This window comes from Gobio gobio (assembly GCF_949357685.1).
Source record: "Gobio gobio genome assembly, chromosome: 15".
Classification (NCBI taxonomy): domain Eukaryota; kingdom Metazoa; phylum Chordata; class Actinopteri; order Cypriniformes; family Gobionidae; genus Gobio; species Gobio gobio.
In genome coordinates, this window is record NC_137108.1 from 32203028 (window position 1) to 32224601 (window position 21574).

The 21574-nt window shown below is 38.0% G+C and overlaps 1 protein-coding gene across 1 annotated transcript; it reads right to left on the reverse strand.

Annotated features, from left to right (window-relative positions):
• Positions 1-264: 264 nt before the first annotated feature.
• dgat1b (diacylglycerol O-acyltransferase 1b) lies at positions 265-21345 on the reverse strand. Its single transcript, XM_079836245.1, has 17 exons — positions 20852-21345; positions 15060-15147; positions 14106-14146; positions 12506-12591; positions 11781-11833; positions 11101-11206; positions 9308-9436; positions 6728-6799; positions 6419-6522; positions 6014-6052; positions 5875-5916; positions 5743-5787; positions 5502-5614; positions 5215-5280; positions 4938-5025; positions 1464-1526; positions 265-1273 (listed from the first exon to the last, which is right to left on the reverse strand). Exons 1-17 carry the CDS (start codon positions 21061-21063, stop codon positions 1109-1111), a joined length of 1512 nt encoding a protein of 503 aa, XP_079692371.1. The 5' UTR covers positions 21064-21345; the 3' UTR covers positions 265-1108.
• Positions 21346-21574: the final 229 nt, after the last annotated feature.

The following is a 21574-nucleotide window of genomic DNA, read 5'->3' on the forward strand; positions in this document are numbered from 1 at the left end:
GTTGCACTGCGGCACATGCGATAGGATGTTCATACAATATGACCCGAGGCTATTATAAGACTTATCTCCAAAGCCATTTATCACAAACTTGCACTGATTGTGAGGATCTGGCACCCTCATCATGTGAGGACAAATTGCACTGGAAGGGCCTGATCTGTGAAAAATAACACACTGCGAGATTACAATGCATCCGGCTCTCTCCAGTTGAATACAATTATGCTTGATAAATGCCTCCACAAAAACAAATAACAGTGCCACAGTAGCATCATTTGCAGGGTTGTTTATTCTCAACAGTCCCCACAGGGTGGCGCACTTTTGATGAGTACGTCCCATAATGCCGATAATGGAGCGCAGATGGCATCTCAACAGTGTACTGTACAACAGTTTAGAAACACAAAAATGCAATTCAATATCATTTTAACAAATAAAATATGGATTAAAAAATATGGACGCAGCATTTTGGATTTAACAAACATTCTCTCTCATCCCTTTGCAAAAAGTCAAACAGTCAACAAATAAAGTGTCTGGCCACATATTGCTTAACAAATATAGCATATTAATAAAAAATAAAAAAAAACACATTTCAGCCAGTACACAATCTCTTTGCATATTGTACCGCATTATGTAGATTTATGGACTGGCATTTAATAAACAACAACAGATATTTCTATAGTAATGTCCGTTTAAGGAGTTTTCACAATATTTAAACTGTAAGAAAATGTTAAAAGGTGACAAAACACGGACCTGAGTGTGAGAAAGTCCTACTAGTAATGCATGTAACATACCCACACAAATATGTCCAGTTTCATCTAGTAAAGTTAAAAGCACTTCACACCTGTAGAGTCACATTCAGAAGCGTAAAAACACTTGTGCATTTCTATTAGAAGTTCTAGGCAAGATGTGCATAGATTTTAAATATAGCCTAGAGCTGTTAATTTATTTGAAGACTTCATGGAAACCTGACTGTTCTGGTAATCTTCAACTGTATCAATGTACTCCAAACAGTACCTCTGCAGTGTGTAGTCTATAGTCTTACAGCAATATTTCGAAGTGTAGCTGCTTAGCCGAGTCCACGATCAAACTCAGCCGATCGGGCTTTATAGTGTGATTACAGAGCTTCAGTGACTGTCAGGTCATCCTGGTATTGGTTGACATAGTAGTCATGAACATACATCAGAACTGCGATAGGTTGACCAATAATGAGTGAGAGCCAAACAGCAGCATTGCCATAGTTACCCCGAAGAAACCTGCCAACAAACCATGCCAGTGGGAGCTGGAAAAAAAAAAAAATTAAACTGAAAGAGCTACTAAGTATTGACATTAAAAAAGATTGCATTCATTTTGTAGATCTAACCCTACCTGCTTTATATGATAATCACAAACAAAATATAGTTTACTTATGCACAAATGCATGAACATAAATTCAAATGTAATTTTTGAGTGTAAAGATTAAAGATTTATACCTGTGCCATCATGCCCATAAATGCCCACAGTCTGAACATCCTGAGTGGGACACTGACCAGGTACTGCAGACAGAGATATATATATATATTTATACAACAGTACTTTCTGGTTCTCAAATCTGATTGGCTGAGAGCCTTTTCCAGCCATGCGATATTCCCGCAGTATCAGCACTGGAACCATTTCACCGTTTGTATCACTCTGCTTGCGGTAAATCCACCATTTTTTTTTTTTTTTACAAATACTGCTGTATGTAGTTTTAAGAGTTTTTTTAGGCGAGAATTTAGTTATTGAGACCTCAAATATGTGACTCGTATAAACATTGCGCATTAAACACCTTAAACTACTGAGTGATGGTCAGGGAAGTGTTTCTAAAAGGATTCCGTTTTTTTGAGTTTTGCACATTTAATTTTTTTTACATTTGTTCATTTTAAACCTATGGTTTAGAGGACGAGCGAGTTATCAAAGCTAACTCGCAGAGGAAGTGAGTCATCTGACTGATTCAGTTCATTATTGAGAATGATGAGTCCTGTGTTCAACTGAGTCTGATTCAATTTTATTATTATTTACTCCCCCTCTTTGTCAATCCAAAGCTGCATTTGGTTTTATCGAACACTAAAGTAGAAATATTTGAAGATTCATCAACAGGTCCATTTAGAGCTGAACAGGCCCTGGTCACAAAGAACTGTGGCTCTATGACAAGAATTGCGTAAGACTTCTTTAAAGGAATAGTTCACCCAAAAATGAAAATTCTGTCATCATTTACTCACCCTCAAGTTGTTCCAAACCTGTATGAGTTTCTTTGTTCTGCTGAACACTAAAGAAGATATTTAGAAGAATGTTTGTAACCAAGCAGATAGAGCAACTATTGACTACCATAGTATTTTTTTATGGTAGTCAATGGTTGCTCTATTTGCTTTGTTACAAACATTCTTCAGAATATCTTCTTTTGTGTTCAGCAGAACACGGTTTGGAACAACTTGAGGGTGAGTAAATGATGACAGAATTTTCGAAGACTACTGATTTAAAAAGAACCAAACTAACTGAGTAATTTGAATCCAGTTATTCATTTAAGAGTAAAGCGAGGACAATGCAATATAAATGTATTTCTTATTGTTAATATATTGTTTAGCTCAAAACTCATACTGTATAAAAACTACCTTGAATAATATATTTCACATAAACAATGTTTACATATAGTCCACAAGACAAAAAATAGCAGAATTTATAAAAATGACCCAGTTCAAAAGTGTATGTACCCTTGATTCTTAATACTGTGTGTCATTACCTGGATGATCCACGGTTGTTTTTTTTCCTTTGTGGTGGTTGTTCTTGAGTCCCTTGTTTGTCCTGACCTGAGCAGTTAAACTGCCCAATGTTCTTCAGAAAAGAAATGTCCTTCAGGCCCTGAAAACTCTTCAGGTTTCCAGCATCTTTTGCATATCTGAACCCTTTCCAGCAGTGACTGTATGATTTTGAAATCCATCTTTTCACACTGAGGACAATTGAGGGACTCAAACACAACTATTAAAAATGTTCAAACATCCACTGATGCTCCAGAAGGAACCACGATGCATTAAGAGCCAACATTGGGCAGTTTAACTGTTTAGGACAAACAAGGGACTCAAGAACAACCATCACATGGATCATCCAGGTAACGACACACAGTATAAAGAATCAAGGGTATGTAAACATTTGAACGGGGTCATTTTTATAAATTTCTCTTGTGGACTATATGTAAATATATTTTATGTAAAATATCTTATTCAGGTCAGTACTAAATACAAAAATAATATGCATTTTGTATGATCCCTCTTATTTGGTTAAAGTCATTAACATTTTTGCAGACTCTGCAAGGGATATGTAAACTTTTGTGCACAACTGCATATATACAGTGTGTACACTTGAGTTTTCTTTAAAAAAAACATGCACGTCACAATATTTTAAATTTAAATAATTCCCGCCCAAGGCATATGCAAAAAAGGGCAAGGCCTGGTTGAATTGCGTTAGTAGTGTGTTGAACCTCGCGGTTGTGGCTAGAGGCGTGACATTTACGAAAAGTTTACCAATCACAACACACTGGGTCAAGTCGACCAATCAGAGCATGAAAGAGACGGAGAATAGAGACAGGAACTAAACAGAGTGTTACTGACAGACTGGAAAAATAAGTGCTGCAACAATGTAAAATGTGGAATATGTGAAAAATAATGTGTTTTTTGAGCATTAGAAGCATGAGAACATTCTGGTAGACCTCAAAAACAAAATCAAGACTTTGTAAAAAAGAATATGTCAGGTTATATAAAGCTGGTAACTCCCCATGATCACACCACAAAATATTGATTAAGCACTGAAGGGTCGAGCACTGCTGTTGCGTCCTTTAACTAGGTCCTTAACCTCTATTTAACTCCAGGGGTCTTGGAACACTGGCCTTCCTGTTACCCCTCACTAAATCAGGGCCAGATTGCACCCTCAGCACATCACCCCTAAATAAATAAAGCCTTTTTAAAATTTCAGCGTATCTTTACAGCTCAAGTTTTAGATATTCCTGAGATGAAACTTCACTCTCCATCTGAGCTTTTTGAGTCATTACTGTGATCCTGGGTCCAGTTCTGAGGTGCCCTGTGAAGGTCAATGTTTTTTAATAAGACGGTTAAGAATACTATCTGCCTGCACCTGCGGACCGGACACATCTTCCTCCCTGATTTCTCTCTCTCTCTCACTTCCCCCAGCTCAGCTCACAGCTTATCACAGAGAACAGCAGCCTGATAGGAGCCTGTTCTTCGTCTTCCTCATCCCTCCGTTCTGACCTTCATCTCCTCTGAAGAAGTGTGGCTGCCAGCCAAACGCTGGGCACCTGCTTCTGAGTCAGGGAAATGAGACGACGCCTCGGGAGTGGTGAACATCTAGAATTTTACAAATTATTCTAGAATCCACAGCTGCTTCAAAGAACAGCTGCTTCCCGCAATGCTCCAAAGGTCTCTGATTTTATAATTTTTTGTGTTTTTATGTTCATTTCTTTTTAAAGTTTGAAGTGTGTATTATTTCAGTTTTAAAATACTTTCTTCTAAACCAGCTTCATATAACTGACAAATGGCTGATATTAAAACAAATTAAAACACTATCAACTAAAATTGTTTTAAATGTTACAACGGAATTTTCAAGATTACATTTAACAATATTATTAAATAGTGTTTTTAAAGATTAACTTTAAGAGAGCAGTACATGATAGTTTAAGCTTATAAAATGTTGTTATTTTATATTTTTTCTGTATTTTAAATGGCATTAATAGTGACATATTCAAAGTAAACACACTAGCTTCTGAAATATTACAGTGTATTGCTGTTGCTTATGAGAAGTAGCACATTTCTAAAATGAGAATAATTCACACAGGTTGTTACCCTGCTCAGACTGTTAACTTTCATTTGCCATGACCCGACAGTTTATTTAAAACAGTGTGTGATTTATGCATATCTCACCTCGTGAAAAAAAGCAGAGGCGAAAAATACAGCTGATTGGCTCAGTAACTTGCCAGCACCTCTTCGCAGCAGCGGCTTGTAAAAGTGTCTTTGAAAACAGGAGAGAGAAGCACATAAACTCACAGCCAGTGTGAACTGTAAATAACCATATATTTCTTGTGGACAGATCACATTATAGTCTCTCTTCATTATAGTCTATGTGAGTTTTACTGTGTCGTATTTCATCTCGCCTCCCAACAGCTGTCTGCGGTCTCTTTCAAAACCCCCGTTCACTCACCGGAGACACCACTTGTGCACAGGAATATTCCAGTTTTGCCAGAAGTACGTTATCGTCTCGGAGTTCCTAAAAGAAACACAGTGTCACAATCCATCTGAGACTAAAACTCTACGTACAGTACGAAATAGAAGTGAGAGAGGCAGAGAAGGCGCATATAAACCAGATTGACTGCGTTCAAAGCCCATCAAACGCAGTAAGGTGTGGAATGGGTACCTCTAGCCGCTCAAATAAAGCTTTTACAAAGAGAAATAACTGTAAAGACATCCAAAAAATATAACATCACTCACCACCAGTCACGGTAGAATTCCCGATCTCCAAACCTCAACAGCTCAGCCACGAAGTTCATTGAGGAATGGAAAAACGAGTAGAAGAAAATCAACCAGAGGAGATGGTTGGGCACCTAGTATAAAAATAGACATCAGTATATACTCCATAATTTGTTTCATGCTTCAAATCTTTCATCAAAACAACACAGATGTAAGCAAAAATCTGAACACAGGATTGAGGAGGAAAGTTCGTTTTACTTACTGCCAATCTAAGCAGACGCTCCGTCATTCTAGAGAAGTCCATTTCCTGAAAAAATAAAAAATGGTTTTATAGAATTAAAACATGCTTATTCTTAAAGCACTGAAAAACAGAAGATAAAGCACATGAACACACCTGCAATGGCTTCATTGAACTTCGAATGATTGGCACCATCCACTAAAAGACAACAGAAAGAACATTAGATAGGAAATATGTCTCAAAGAAATGAAAATTGCAGGTTTGATGTGATTTCCAAATACACTGTGATGCTTACCTGCTGCGTTAAACCAACCAATAACTGAGTGAGGAGCAACTGCAACAGACAAGCGAAAATCATTTTAATTTCTCACTAAATATAAAACTAAAATGTGAACAATAGAAGTGTGTGTGGATTAAATTTGTAATTTGCAGCAGCTATAACTGAAAGTAATAGTCTAACAAGAAGCACTTTCATAAATAAAAATGACCCTCATATATTCCTGCCATGACTCCCGGCAAACAATGTGTGCAAACAATAAGCCAAATCCTATGATTTATGGCCATTTGTAGATATAGGCAAGAATGCAATATTCACAAAATAAATAAGCCATAATATACTGTGAACAAATCTTGCAGCACAACTCATCAATGTATAGAAATGTCAACAATGTCAGGAAATATGTCCAAGCCAATCGCCTACCATCTCAAAGAGCCTCCTGAACAGAAATCCCATTCGGATGGATTCAGAGCGGGGGAAATTAAGTTCATAGCACAGGGTTGGAGCAAAAACAAAATAATAAATATCTGTGGAAAAAAAGAAGAAGTTGAAATACTATCTACAATTTAGGTCATAGTATTTGACACTGACAAAATGATTGTTAGATATCATGAAAATACAAGAATTCATTATGATTGGAATGACTGTGTAAGCACCTGTGTCTAAAAGTATTCTGTATTTCAGCAAAGCAGAATTATGAAATTGTATTGCCTTAAAAATACTGTAGCTTACCCCTGAGAGAGAGATTTCCTGGGTAAGACACATATGACTGCATACCGCTGGACGCAGATTGAGATGATGGACCTAAGAGCACAGGAACTGTCAAGAAAACAGGATTCTGCGACTCGCACTGCACAATCATACAAGCTTTTATTGCAAAACCTATTGATCTATCAACCAAACACCAAAGAAATCACTAAAATTATTACTATTGATCCTATAACCAGTCCCTCCAGGATTTTGCGGTCTTGCAGCTGCAAGAATTAAAGGGATAGTCCACCCAAAAATGGAACATTCTGTTACCATTTACACACACTCATCTTGTTCCAAACCTGTATGACTTTCTTTCTTCTGATGAACATAAAAGATGGTATTTTGAAGAATGTTGGTCCCATTGACTTATCACAAAGAATACAATGGAAGACAACTGTTTGGTTACCAACATTCTTCAAAATATATTTTTTCATGATATAATAATGTCTTAGCCTAGAAATCTAGATGCACCCTAGCGGCAGCAAATCTAATTTGCAGCCAGGGTAGTCTAGCAACTCTCCGTTGGCTTGCAAGCTGGAAAAACCAAACTCTGGTCAGGCCAATCACATCGTGTATAGAGTCGGTGGGTGGGCTTAAAATAATGATGGCAGAGTTGCCGCGGTTCCGCGTGCTACTTGTAAACAAAGAAGCTGGCGAACAGCGGACTTTCAAATCGGCTTTGGCTGCGATTCTGGAAGACTTGGAGTTAAAGGATTAGTTCACTTTTAAATAAACTTTTGCTGATAATTTACTAACCCCCATGTCATCCAAGATGTCCATGTCTTTCTTTCTGCAGTCGAAAAAAAATTAAGGTTTTGGATGAAAACAGTCCAGGGTTTTTCTCCATATAATGGACTTCAGTGGGCTCCAAACGGTTCAAGGTCCAAATGACAGTTTCAGTACAGCTTCAAAGGGCTTTAAACGATACCAGACGATGAATAAGGGTCTTATCTAGCGAAACGATCAGTTTCTGCGAGAAACCGAGCAGTATTTATGCTATTATTTTACCTCTTAACAGACGAACGCGATCGTCTCTGAGCTCCGCCTTAACTTCCGGAAAGTGAGTTTCAAATTAGATCGTGGTCATAGATATATCGATAGTAGATACCTCATTCTACTGATCCGTGCAGTCGCTAATGAGGCATCTACGTATACATCTATGACCACAATCTAATTTAACCTCACTTTTCGGAAGTTATGGCGGAGCTCAGAGACGATCGCGTTCATCTGTTAAGAGGTAAATAATAGCATAAATACTGCTCGGTTTCGCGCAGAAACTGATCGTTTCGCTAGATAAGACCCTTATTCATCGCCTGGTATCGTTTAAAGCCCTTTGAAGCTGCACTGAAACTGTCATTTGGACCTTGAACCGTTTGGAGCCCACTGAAGTCCATTATATGGAGAAAAACCCTGGACTGTTTTCATCCAAAACCTTAATTTCTTTTCGACTGCAGAAAGAAAGACATGGACATCTTGGATGACATGGGGGTGAGTAAATTATCAGCAAAAGTTTATTTAAAAGTGAACTAATCCTTTAAGCTTTTCTTTGAGAAAAGAACAAAGAACGGCACTGAAGTCATTCTTAAGAAAGGAAGATGTGTTCAGAGTTTTGCCGACTGGATACGGCGAAAGTTTAATCTCTCAACTAGCTCCACTTCACCTTCTTCGTTGCTCTGGTTGGTTGTAGCGCTATCCTATTGCGTGCAGAGGGAATTTGAAAGACAACCGTTTATCCCGCCCCTCGGATTGAGCCCAGCCAATGGCCAAAATCTTGATGTGGGTCTGGCTTGTCAGGTTAATAATGTCTTCTAAAATTAGCAGAATTCTGAAAGTTGCTATACTGGTGTCACCATTTGCATTGTGTATATAATATATAAATACATAATGATTAATTGTGAGTTGATGGACAACACCTCAAAATAATATGCCTCAAATATTACCACATTTTTTTGAGAAAAGGTGCAAAAGATATTATTATTATTTAGGTTATTTAGGGCTGCAAATTATTTTATACAGTACTGTGAAATTCTGATGGGAATGTATAATTTCTTCACGAACAACCGGTTAAACTTTAGTTGATGAATTAATATCATACTATCAAGTTTAAGTATTAAAAGGATAGTTCACCCAAAAATGAAAATTGTTTGGAACAACTTGAGGGTGAGTAAATGATGACAGAATTTTCATTTTTTGGGTGAACTATCCCTTTAATAACAAAGTTTTTTGGTTTGCATAGCAAATTTTTCTTCAGCCTTATTCAATGCAAACTGCACATTATTCATTGCAGAATGATAGTTAAAACTGCTCAAATTCACAAAGCACAGGAACCATTTTTATGGATGGTGCACCCTCATCACAGGAGACGGAACAATGTCCATAGTGCAGCATAGTGTTTATCATATTATCATAGCCAACAGGGGGGGCTCAAAAATGTCATCACAGTTTTAGCCGTATAGTGCACTATTATGCTAAACTAGTTAAACTACTATTATACGTATTTCATAACCTTCATACTGTAGAAGAGACTGCACGTAATGAGGAGTGGATGTATTTACTCACAGGAAAGAGATCTGGAGAGGCTGCGTGCCTTGGCTTGCGTTCTTTCTCTGCTCCACCTGTTAACATCTTTATACGAGTACAGTTTCAAAAACAGGATGGTGTAGATTCCTAAGGCGAACGCCCCTCCGACTGCATAAAGAGGGCACAATGACAGAAACACGCTATTAGAAAGACCTATTCAGCATAGAACTCACTTCTTCCTTTTAATACCTGGATATAGGAACGCAAGTGGTTTGCAATGCAAATATACTTCCATCACAACACCGCAGCATTCCCCCTTTCAGTGGTTCATAACTTACAGTCACATGACTAAGCATGTCCAGACTCATAGCCCATCACCACTCTAGCATGCACAGACCTGGCTCACATTCATATTTTCCCTCCACTACTGCTTTATCAATAGCAGCCATATGTTGGGTGGAAATGGTCCATGCAGGGGCTCTGGAGTGCGTCTATACCCTAGAGAGATGGACTCAAGGGCTGTAGGACCAGCAAAGGCCCCGATGGCCCCCTAAATGACCTGGCTGTCTGGTACAGGAGCAGTGTGTAGGCTGACAGATGGAGGCACATTTTCACCTCCCGTGGTGCAAACAGATGAGAGTGGACAGAAGAGCCAGTGAAAGTTGTGGTATGGAGAGGAGGAAGTGCGGGAGTGTATTTCCTACAAAAATGCCTCATTATATTGTCCCTGAATTTAGGTTTAAAAATGTTAAATGGCTAAATCAGTCTATCACTAAGCAGGGCAAAATGAGGGTCAGAATCAAACCTGCATCCACTGCATGAGCACCACAGAATAGGCTGTGGCTCTGATCCAAAAATGCTTTGATAATTCAAATTACTGCTCCATATTCTATTGTGAATAAAAATAGAATTCACATCCCAGCTGAGCACATGAGATCTGAATGCTGGTATAAAGGTAGATTAGTTCAATCTGTAATTTATCATTTTGTTGTGCCCAATCCTTTCTGCTGGATCACCTGATCACATGATGGGCATATTAATGCAACAACAAACAAAGCATATGATCTTTTTTTGTGCTTATGATTGTCCAGAAAAAAACAGTGAATGAATACATTAGGGATGGATATATTTATACACACTGCCGTTCAAAAGTTTTTGATTAGTAAGATTTTGATGTTTTTAGAAGAAGTCTCTTAAGCTCACCAAGGCTGCATTTACACAACTGTTTTCAAAATTGATAATAATCATAAATGTTTCTTGAGCAGCAAATAATCATATTAGAATGATTTCTGAAGGATCATGTGACACTGAAGACTGGAGTAATTCAGCTTTGCATCACAAATAAATTACATTTTAAAATATATTCAAATAGAAAAGTTATTTTACATTTTATTACATTTAAAAATACAAAAAACAGAACGTCAGTGTAAAACTACAAAAAACATTATAAAGGATTTAATTTATAGTATTAATTCATATATTTTTAAACAATAATATACCACAATATTTTCATGTTATGACCAATAAATGGCTGATATTTGAATTCTACCCTATTGTCAATAAATAAATAAAACAAATAAAACACTAAAAACTACAAGCAATCATGATATAATTGTTATAATATTCATTTATATTTTTAAAAATAATAATATACCACAATATTATAATTTACAGTATACTGTATTTCAGTATACAGTATATTACAGTATTTAATTTTGATATCTGCTAAAGACCTCAAATATGATATTAACCTATGTATATATGTGGTTGTGTAAGTGTTGTATTATGTACACAATGCATCATGAAAGTGTGTGTATAATGTACAGTCTCACTTGGTGTAATAGATGGCAGCTTCAACACAACAACCACCGGAAAACATAAGACGACTGTTAAATTAAAGATGTAGATCAGCAGGCCGACCTTCTCACTGAACGACCCCTGGAAAACACACCAAAGAAACATTTAAAACATGTCTGATAACAGCACAGTCAGACCAAACAACAAAAATCACACACAGCCAAGGACACCATAAAGAACTATAATAAAAAAACCTCCACAGATATCAAAACACAAAACGCCTAGATAATAACATATTCAGACAAATGAACAAAATCAACATTACAAATTAAGAAATAAGACATAAAATAGAAATTGCACATAAAAATGCATCTCCTCCCTAAATGCCCTACACTTTATTTTTTATGCAAGTCTTACACAACATCAGCAAAATGCGTGAACTGTTTATAAGTTCATTCAGTTTCAATTCAGCCATTTGAGTAAATGTGCTGATACTCGGTTCACATTTGCAAGCTCTCTCAAATATGTCAGGCTTTTTAAAATGCAATGAATCAAATTTGCCCTCTAAATTGAACTCTTCACAACCCCTCAATGTAATTTCAAACGCCAAATAATACTTTGTGAAGTGACTGAACCCTTGCGTTTTTATGACAATAGCTTTATTCATTATGATAAACAGATTAAACGTAGAAATGTGAATGGCTTTTGAACTCACCATGGCTAGTTTTCTCTCTGTGTACAATGCCACGATTATAAAAACATTAGAAACTGCAAGAAACAAATTGTTATAATGTCAAATATTATCATATTTAAAAAACAAATGCAGTTTTAGGAATACAAGTATTTTGCAGCCTGTAATGAAATAGACGAGGGTCAAAATTATACCCTCAAGATGAACCTTACAACAGGGCAGACGGCCAGCACACACACACACACACACACACACACACACACACACACACACACACACACACACACACACACACACACACACACACACACACACACACACACACACACACACACACACACACACACACACACACACACACACACACACACACACACACACACACACACACACACACACACACACACACACACACACACACACACACACACACACACACACACATTGTACAATGAATCACACCACATGCTACAAGCAAGATAAAAATGACCTGCCGCTCTTTAAAGACTAAGGGTTAAAAAACAATTACATACTTCTCTGTCTTTGATAACATACAATATTATATACAAAATCTATATTTAAGTAGATTAACAAAAGCAGTATTTTGACAATCTGCAAATCAAACAGGCATTATCTGAATATGTGGGAGTGTCCTCTACCAGCCTGATTTTAATCATGTCCCTGTCTGGAAAACAAAAGAATAGATCAAAGGGGGAAATGTATGCTAAGCATCCCCTTAAAATACATACCAATGACCAGGCATGCAGCAGGCCAGCTATAAGGGTCCTTGAGGAACAATGACACCACTTGAATGGGGTCCACTAAAATGCCATACCTACGACACAAAGAATAGATGTGGATTACAAACCAGACAAAACCCGCAATCCTTTCCCCAACCCTTTACACATCTGACGCAAAATATTATTTTTCATTCCTGCATTAGTCCCTTTCTGAATCTCAGATTATTTGCCACGGTTTCAGCGGGCAGCTGTATACATACTGTCTGCAAGCAGCAGTGTGCAACATGATGACAGCATATGGTTCCCTCAGCATGGGGTTTAGTGTTTCATTCCACTCAGGGAGAGGAAGGCCTGTACACTTATCAAACAAACCCTATAGACTCATCTTCATCCACATGACACTCAAAACACAGAGAGAGCGGAACTGCGGAGAATGTGTTTTAACACTTTTGTGTTCATTCGACACCTGCTCAATGGGGAAGTTGGAGGTAAAGGTCAGTTGTAAACGTCCAGGTTATGCTGTTCCTATTTTTAAAGACATTGAACTTTTTCATTTGTATTTAATTGGACAATCTGATTTGATTTGTATATGCCCTTTTGTGCAAGATGAGTGATTGATATTTAAGTATGTATATTGTTAGTCAATTTTAAGATAAAACAATTGGACCACAAATCTCCCATTTTTATTTCACCGAAGTCACGATGAAATCGAAGTAGCAACATACCCTTTCTTCCATATTGTGATGTAAATCCGATTAACGAAAAAGAAAAAAGCAGGGCCTTGAAGAAAGATCTGAATGCGAGTTTACAGTCAGTTGTAAGAAAGGGTAAGGGGTTTAAGCAGACTAAGGCCAAGTGTCCACCAAATCATTTTTAGCCAGCTGAAAACGCCTAACTGTGGGCACTTGAGTGTTTTGGCAGCAGAGCAGGGTTTTTTCAGTTGAGACCCTTTGCTCGCTATGATACGGAATATCTGCGGAAGTGTTACTAGTATCTCATTTCACAGATAGTTGGTTTCTGTATATATAAATGCTGATACAATGTAATGTATTTGCTTTGGCTCTTGTTTTAAATTATTTTGTTCCATTATTATGCTTGTTGTTGTCATCTGTTGACGTTGTACACGCAGAATGTGGAGGTTGGTCAGTGTTGTGTTTGTCTCGCCCATCCTCCACTGTGATTGGTCGGCTGGGTAAAAAGTGACAGTGATGAGCTCTACTTTTTACTCAAAGCTGAACGATTCTTCAACTCTCGGCGACCGGTAAAAAACGCTGAGCGTGAAATAGATGCTCGGCACCTTGTTATGCTCATGGTGTTCTAAAAACGTGGAGCTCCCATTGAAAACAATTGGATATGGCAGCCAGCCGCATGAAAAAACGCTTTGGTGGACACACGGCCTAAATGATTGGAGAAGTCTGGCATATGTCACCAGAGAGCAGATTTGAGTTATGACATTTTGATAAAAAAGGTCAAATAAATAAAAAAATCATGAATGAATCAATTGATAGGGTGAATTTTCATATCATGCAGACTTAAGGCGTTCAAACGGTATGTTATGGCCGTTTCACAAAAAAAAAAAAAAAAAAAACTGTGTGCATACTGTTCGTACCTGAGAAGGTTTTCCAAGAACAGGCGTGCATTGCTCAAAACCTGCAAAAGAGCAGAGATGCACATTCATGAAGAAAACAAATGAAAACCAACACACGAATACATCACTAATGCTAGCTAAACATGTCAGAACAACCAGAACAAAGTCATCCAAAGATCCTTATTCACTGTCTATACACAGTTTGCAGAGATATATTGAAATTCATGCCCATAAATCTATACAGAAGACAGACACACTTATTCATATGTATAGAATGAGAAAGAACAATGGATGAAAGAACACAATTCTGGCTGAAAGAACATGCAGAGGACAAAATTGAGCAGTCTCAAAGCTTACATTAACAGTAAGTTGAAAAGCGTGAATGCATTCTTCACAGTTTTGAAGACAAGGACTTGGCTGGCTGTCCTCCATATTCAGCTAGTGTTTAGACAGACAAGCTGTTTTGGGCCGTTTATTTTGGGGTGTCACTTGGCATTAAGCGAGTCTCCATAAACAGACATACTGATCACCGATTCTTCACATGCCACATGACTGCCACACACATCAACCGATGTTACTTAAAATGTGTCATTGCATTACAATTCTCTCACTAGTGTGGGTTTTCCTGTGTTAAAATTAAGCCTGTTAAGTCCAAATGGAGATATTTTAGCTTCTATAAGGCCTAATGCATGTGCTTATCCATTTCAGACAGAAAGACAAACGGTTTTCATGTGGCTCATACATTATGTGGACATCTGAGCAACAAGTTGGCTTCTACCATAACATTTAACCATTTTTAATCTCTGTAACTGACTTATGTAAGGCAGTAAACATTATTAGGACTAATCTTTGGCAGAGAGAGGAAATATTTACAATCCACATTGATATCTGTGACACAGTTCAACTAGAAGAATGAGTAGGCAAGTCAAAGCATGGTCCAACAGGGATCAGCTTATGTGACTGTTTCAGACTCACCAGCATTACAACACACCAGTTCAGGATTCCTCTGTAATTTTTGAAGCTGCTCGCAGAACTCAGCATTGACTCCTGCAACTTGTGGCAACTATAGGGGGAAATAAAGAAGACATGAAATAAAAACTTTTTACAATGTAAAATTATTGTTCTTTATTTAGATATAGGATTTTTTCTTTATTGGTATTGAAAGATTGTGTGGATTTCTGGTGCCTGTAAAGGCGTGAACCAAATTGTACAATTAGAATAACAAAAGAACAGCATTTCTCAGGGTAGATTGCAGAATCCCCAGTGGAATGTTCTCACAGTATCTATTTGTTTGTAGCCCTTTGTCTTCATTTATAAAGTTCTGTCCCAAGAAAGAACTGTGCTACACAACTTCAATAAATTCTTCACCCCACAAATTTTTTTTTTTTTGTATTAGAGATGCATTGGCGAGCCACCCAAATGACGGCTCAGCCAATTACAGGACAATCTAACTAAAATCCATAAAGGCTAAAGGCTAAAAGGGACTTTTATCCCCCCCCCCCCCCCCCCTGAAATTAGCATCAAATACCACCATAGTAATTTCCAAAACATATATTTGTTGCTAATGCAATGCAAAACTGTCCTGATCAAGCAGTTTAAAGTGCAGTGTCTAAGGTTGATCTAAACAGGATTTTGGTTGGATCTAATTAGGGCTGATTTGCTTATTTGCAATCCGCCATTTTGGAATGAATATGAGGTTGAGGTGAGAAAACCAAGACAGTGGGGTTTTTTTATTGATTATTCATGCAAGGTGCCGTGCTGATGGAAAAACAAATCACAAAAATATTTGCTCTTGAGACGCTTAAAGGGATAGTTCACCCAAAAATGAAAATTGTGTCATCATTTACTCACCCTCAAGTTGTTCCAAACCTGTATGAGTTTCTTTGTTCTGCTGAACACAAAATAAGTATTTTAGTAGTATTTTTTCCCTACTATGGTAGTCAATAGTTGCTCTATCTGCTTGGTTACAAACATTCTTCTAAATATCTTCTTTTGTGTTCAGCAGAACAAAGAAACTCATACAGGTTTGGAACAGCTTGAGGGTGAGTAAATGATGACAGAACTTTCATTTTTGGGTGAACTATCCCTTTAAGTAATTATCAATATGACATGAATACTCGTTTGTGATGGTCAATAACAATAATACATAATTTCATCGTTTTTTTTTATTATTTAAAATGGAATGAGAACATTTTGCAGTAGGTAGTATAATTATACCTGTAAATATAAGATCTTTGGTATGGAGAATGTGTGGCTCCAAATGGCAGCGAATTCCTATTTAAATGCGTTAAAGTTAGGAAGAGGCACTCCTCCACCTCGTAAGTTTCATATGTTTATCCTCCTGTTGTTTCTCCTCTGTCCACCCACTTTTTCAGCTGCCTTGGTTGCTGAAGTATTTTTTCACATAGGGATTTTTTTTAAAGTCTTTATTTAAGAGTTATAAGCCATGAAACATCAAACTAACCGACTATGATGTAAATCACAACATTACAAACTTTGATTTGAAGCAAAAATACAAAAACAAAAAACAGGTATAAGCATGTACTTAACAGTTTTAATAAGGGAAAGAACTACAATCTCATGAATTATTGCGAATGACACCTGAATTAAAAGCAGATATAAAACTAAAGATTACTTAAGTAGTTTGATAGGGTAGGGAGACTGACTCTACTACGTCAAATATTTGTCTTTTTCCTTTAATTATGATGGGGAATTTTTGGTTAACAATATTGTGCTGTTGGCCAATTACTTCATACATAAATGGAGATTATTTAAGAACCCTCCTACATTTTTTTTTTTGTAAAGTACCAAAAATGTTTTACTTTTTTCAAAAAGATTTAATGACTAATGTGTAACAAAAAAGCCTTAAACTATGTAATATTCTGACAGTAGTTTTTGACAATAACCTGTTTTACGTTTCTGTAGGTTTATGTTATTTATTCTGTTTGCTGCTATTTGGATTTCTTGGAATTGTATTAAGCTGTTTTGTATCTTGTATATTTCTTCAAGCAATAAAAACGAGACTCCTACTCATTCACAGTGCTTCATGGGAATTCTTTTTGGGCAATTCACTTGTGAATCTCTGATTGGTGGAGATTTCTTTGCAGAATCATGGGTAATGTAGTTTTTCACCAAGAATTACGCCGATAACATGGTTATTTAAAAAATAAGTTGAATTATTGGAGGCTGGCTGCTTTCACAAAACCATATTCCATTGATTAACAACTTCATAGCCCACAGTGGGTCTGTCTTTTTAAGGGGGGGGGGGGGGGTGAAATGCTGTTTCATGCATACCATGCTAAACATGGGCAAAGTTAAAAAAAAAAAAGTTGGACGTTTGATGGAGTATTTCTGTGCCAAAAATACTCCTTCCGGTTTCTCATAAGTTTCTGAACGTTTTTTTTCGAGTATGGGTATATGTGACGTCAGATGGGGCGGAATGTCCTTGTACTGGCCGTACGGGCTCTTCTCCCGGCAGGGCGCGCGCGGGACTAGAGCGAGAGGGCAAATGCATGCCCATTATAGTGCTGTGCTCGGCTTTAGGAAAGCTGGCTGCGCTGCACTCATAGAACGTCACGAAATCAACAATGTCCACAAAGATGTGTGGTTTTGGTTGTCCGGGAAACCCAAGACAACCCTGTACAGCTTCCCAAAGAACCCAGCGTTAATGGGATCCCTGCATTTCGGCGACAATCGTTTTATAAACAAGGCCCAGTTCAACTCCGGATTTGTAGCTCGTCTAACGCTGAAAGATGGAGCGGTTCCAGCGATTAAGGTTGGAAGCAGGCGGTGAGTAAAACTGCTTCAAATTCAAATGTCTTTGTCAGTCCTTCCAGAAAAATGCGGCTTTTTTTTTATTGTTGCGGGCAAAAATCCTTGATTATGCGGCACGTTTTCTTAAAAAATGCGATGAAAAATGCGGGATATTTATGCAATTTTATGCGATAAAATTGCGGGAACTTGCAAAAACTGCGGTTTGATGAGAAAGAGAAAAAAAGCACTACATCACAGAAAGTGCTGGAATATTTAAGTTCTCATCTTGTTTTATTGAAGACCTTAATAATGGCTCAAATTTACAAAACATTTAGTCAATCAAGTTCTGTAGCTTTACAAAAGGAATATGCTACAACTTCTGAAAAAATTAATAAATAACTTCCTGTTTTACAGATGTCGCTATACAAAACAGACATTTGAGTGCTTCCAATGCACAAAGTGCAATCTCTTAAAGGGTTAGTTCACCTAAAAATGAAAATTCTGTCATTAATGACTTCCCTTTATGTTGTTGGACACAAATTAAGATATTTTAGTTGAATTCCGATGGCTCAGAAAGGCCTCCATTGGCACAATGTACACTCTCAAGACCCATAAAAGGTAGCCTACTAAAGACGTCGTTACAAAGTCCATCTCACTACAGTGGTTCTACAATAACTTTATGAAGCGACGATAATAGTTATTGTGTGCAAAAAAAACTAAATAACGACTTATATAGTGATGACTGATTTCAAAACACAGCATCATGATGCTATGAATCATCGAGTCGATTCATGATTCGGATCGCGTGTCAAACTGCTGAAATACGTGACTTTGGCGATCCAACCCGCTGAATCGACTCATTGATTCATAACGCTTCAAACCGCTGAATCAACTCATTGATTCATAACGCTTCAAACGCGCTGAATCGACTCATTGATTCATAACGCTTCAAAGCTTCATGATGCTGTGTTTTGAAATCAGTCAGCACACAGGGAAACTGCTTTGCTCTTTTGCTGTTATTTTTGTTGGCCAATGGGAGTTTGTGCTTCATCATGGTTTCACCGGTATCTATGGTTTCTCCACGGGGTTTGAAGCTTTTCGATGACGTACACGTCGGGTAATCACGTCACTTCAAAACGTTCCCATGGCAATAGGCGGAAATGGCGGCTCTTGTGTGAAGTAAACGAAAAATTTTCAACTTTCTGCTAATATATATGACTTTTTTTGCAACGAAAATGCGGGGATTATGAAATCATGATAGCCCCGCATATTTTGCACGCGGAAATAGGCAATTTATGCGGCGAAAGTGCGGCGTATTTGAAAAAATGCGGCCCCCGCATGAATATGCGGACTTTGGCTGATTATGCGTTAAATCACGCGATCGCATAATCGCGTTTTTCTGGAGGGACTGCTTTGTGTTGTTAGCTATTGACTCGTTCATTCAAATGCGCTACTATTCCATTGTTTTTCTATGTAAACACGCACTAGTCTGACTTGCAAAACCGTTCGGTTTGCTACTGTTAACATTAAATCGCATACAATAGTCCATAAATCAAATTATGTCCTCATAAATCATGAGTAAACACCAAGTGGCAACCTCCCGCAGTTTCTCTTGAAGCCAATACGGAAGTGACATATACTGCAATTCATCGACTGGCTGCTAGGGACAGGCTCCAGAAGGGAGCAGAATCTGATTGAGCCCCATGTTAAAATGCCCCCAAAATTTTTATAACTCATTCGTTTACATTTTATAAAGCATTAGAGTTCTGCATAATTAAGGGCATGGCCACTTTGAGTGACAGGTGGATAGCCATTTATCTGCTGTCTGTTAGTCATCGCGTCACTTCAGCTCCACCCACGTCCTGCCATTTTGCCCATTTTCTGTTATCCGGGAGTGACGCGCGATGACGCGCTGCCAAGATGGCAACGGCCATCTCGTCCATACTTTGCGCTTCAGAACGGCTCATCAGAATCCTATGGGTGACGTCACGGACACTACGTCCACATTCTTTTACAGTCTATGGTAAACACACACAAATGTTGTAAAACTCGCGCATGACAAGCCGCTATAAGCAGGTACCATTATATGTTATACGTTTTACAGTAGCCTACATACCGTTGAGACGTCCAGCTGTAGTCGTTGCTGCTTCTCCTATTCAATTTCAGCCTCTAGATCTGATTCTGGATCCTATATGTATGGCTAAATCCGATTGATCTCCATGGTTTATGTAGGATAACATTTTTTCCATGTTTAAGGATGTCACGTAGCTTTCTCAGCTCTCAACGCAATCGCTGCGCGCGTTCGTGATTCTTTAGCTCCGCCCACACGATACGCCTCCAGCCGCTCGTTTTTTTCCGGAAATACTCGGTACAGCCTATCTTTCTTTTATAAATATAATAAAACTAAAGACTTTTCGGCGATATGATGGATTCAGTACTACTCTATAGGCACTCAAGATTGACATTAGATTGACTGAACTGAGTGTTTCACCCCCCCCCCCCCCTTTAAAGTTTTTCTTAAATGTATTGTTCAAAACCTTTACCATTATAGGAGAATGGAGTAAATGCATTGTATTTTTATTTTGCAACTGTTGCACCCACATAATGTTGCACTCACATAATGACACGCCCTTCCTCCCAGCTATTGCAGATCACTGGTCAACCGGTTTTTTCTCAACTTTACCTTCCCTATAATTTTCATTCATTACATTTCGTCTCCCCATAATCAGGATGTGGTATAGCCTACATCCTTATCGTCTAGTCATTTTAAAAATTCTGAAATCATCACATTTGCAGTTTGTTATTTTCATATAGTTTTGATGGTATTTGAGTATACAAAGGGGTTAAGTGTCCTGTACTGTGTGCCGCATGCACACATGGCGAATCCTCTCTCTTTCTCTGTGTGTGTGCGTGAGCAGTGACCAACTATCTTTGTCACCGTTGCCACATATATGCCCACAAAACGACAACAGCCTACGTTTTTGCATAAGGTCTTGGCGTAGACTACATCTCACCTCATTTTGTCGTAGGTTTCGCATTTTCGTTTGTTGTCTTCGTTCAGCGGTGCCTGTAAGTTTTTGGTGAGAGACTCTCGTGCCTTGGGATCACTGGCTGTGGCTGCTGCGGTCGCGCCGTTTCTGAGTTTCACAGTCTCGCTCTTTGCGTTCGTGATGGTCGCGCGCCTACGGATCCGTGTGATGGGCCGAAAATCATTCTTGTCAATCATGATTCCAGCAAATTTACAGCAAGCCTTCAGCAAACAAATTTAAGTCCACGCAGGAGTTTCATTTGGCTCTGCGACAGGAAAAACAAGCTTTTGGGTAAAGCCTCTGTTTTGCAAGCTATTAGGCTGACGCAAGATTTGTAATCACGCTGTCTGACTCAAATAAATGTGTGTGGACTTTAGCACGTTTGTTAGTAAAATGACAGAGTCTAAGGCAAAGGCAAGTTTACGACTTTCCCCCGGATCTAGTTCCGCGTTCATTTTGGCATGTAAAACGACTCGTCTAAGCCAATAGGAGTCAGTAGTGTATAATACTGTAACTCTAAGCTGCCCAAGGCTTACTTTGTGATATTTCACACACAAAAAAACATGACCTTTATGAATATTATAGGCTAAAGCACAAGTTAAACAAAAAAGAGAACATTTTGTCAAAATTTTGTTAAAAAAAAAAAAAAAAAAAAAGAAGCCTGTAAGCCAGTCCCCACTCACATCATTTGGGTCTTTTTTTCAATAC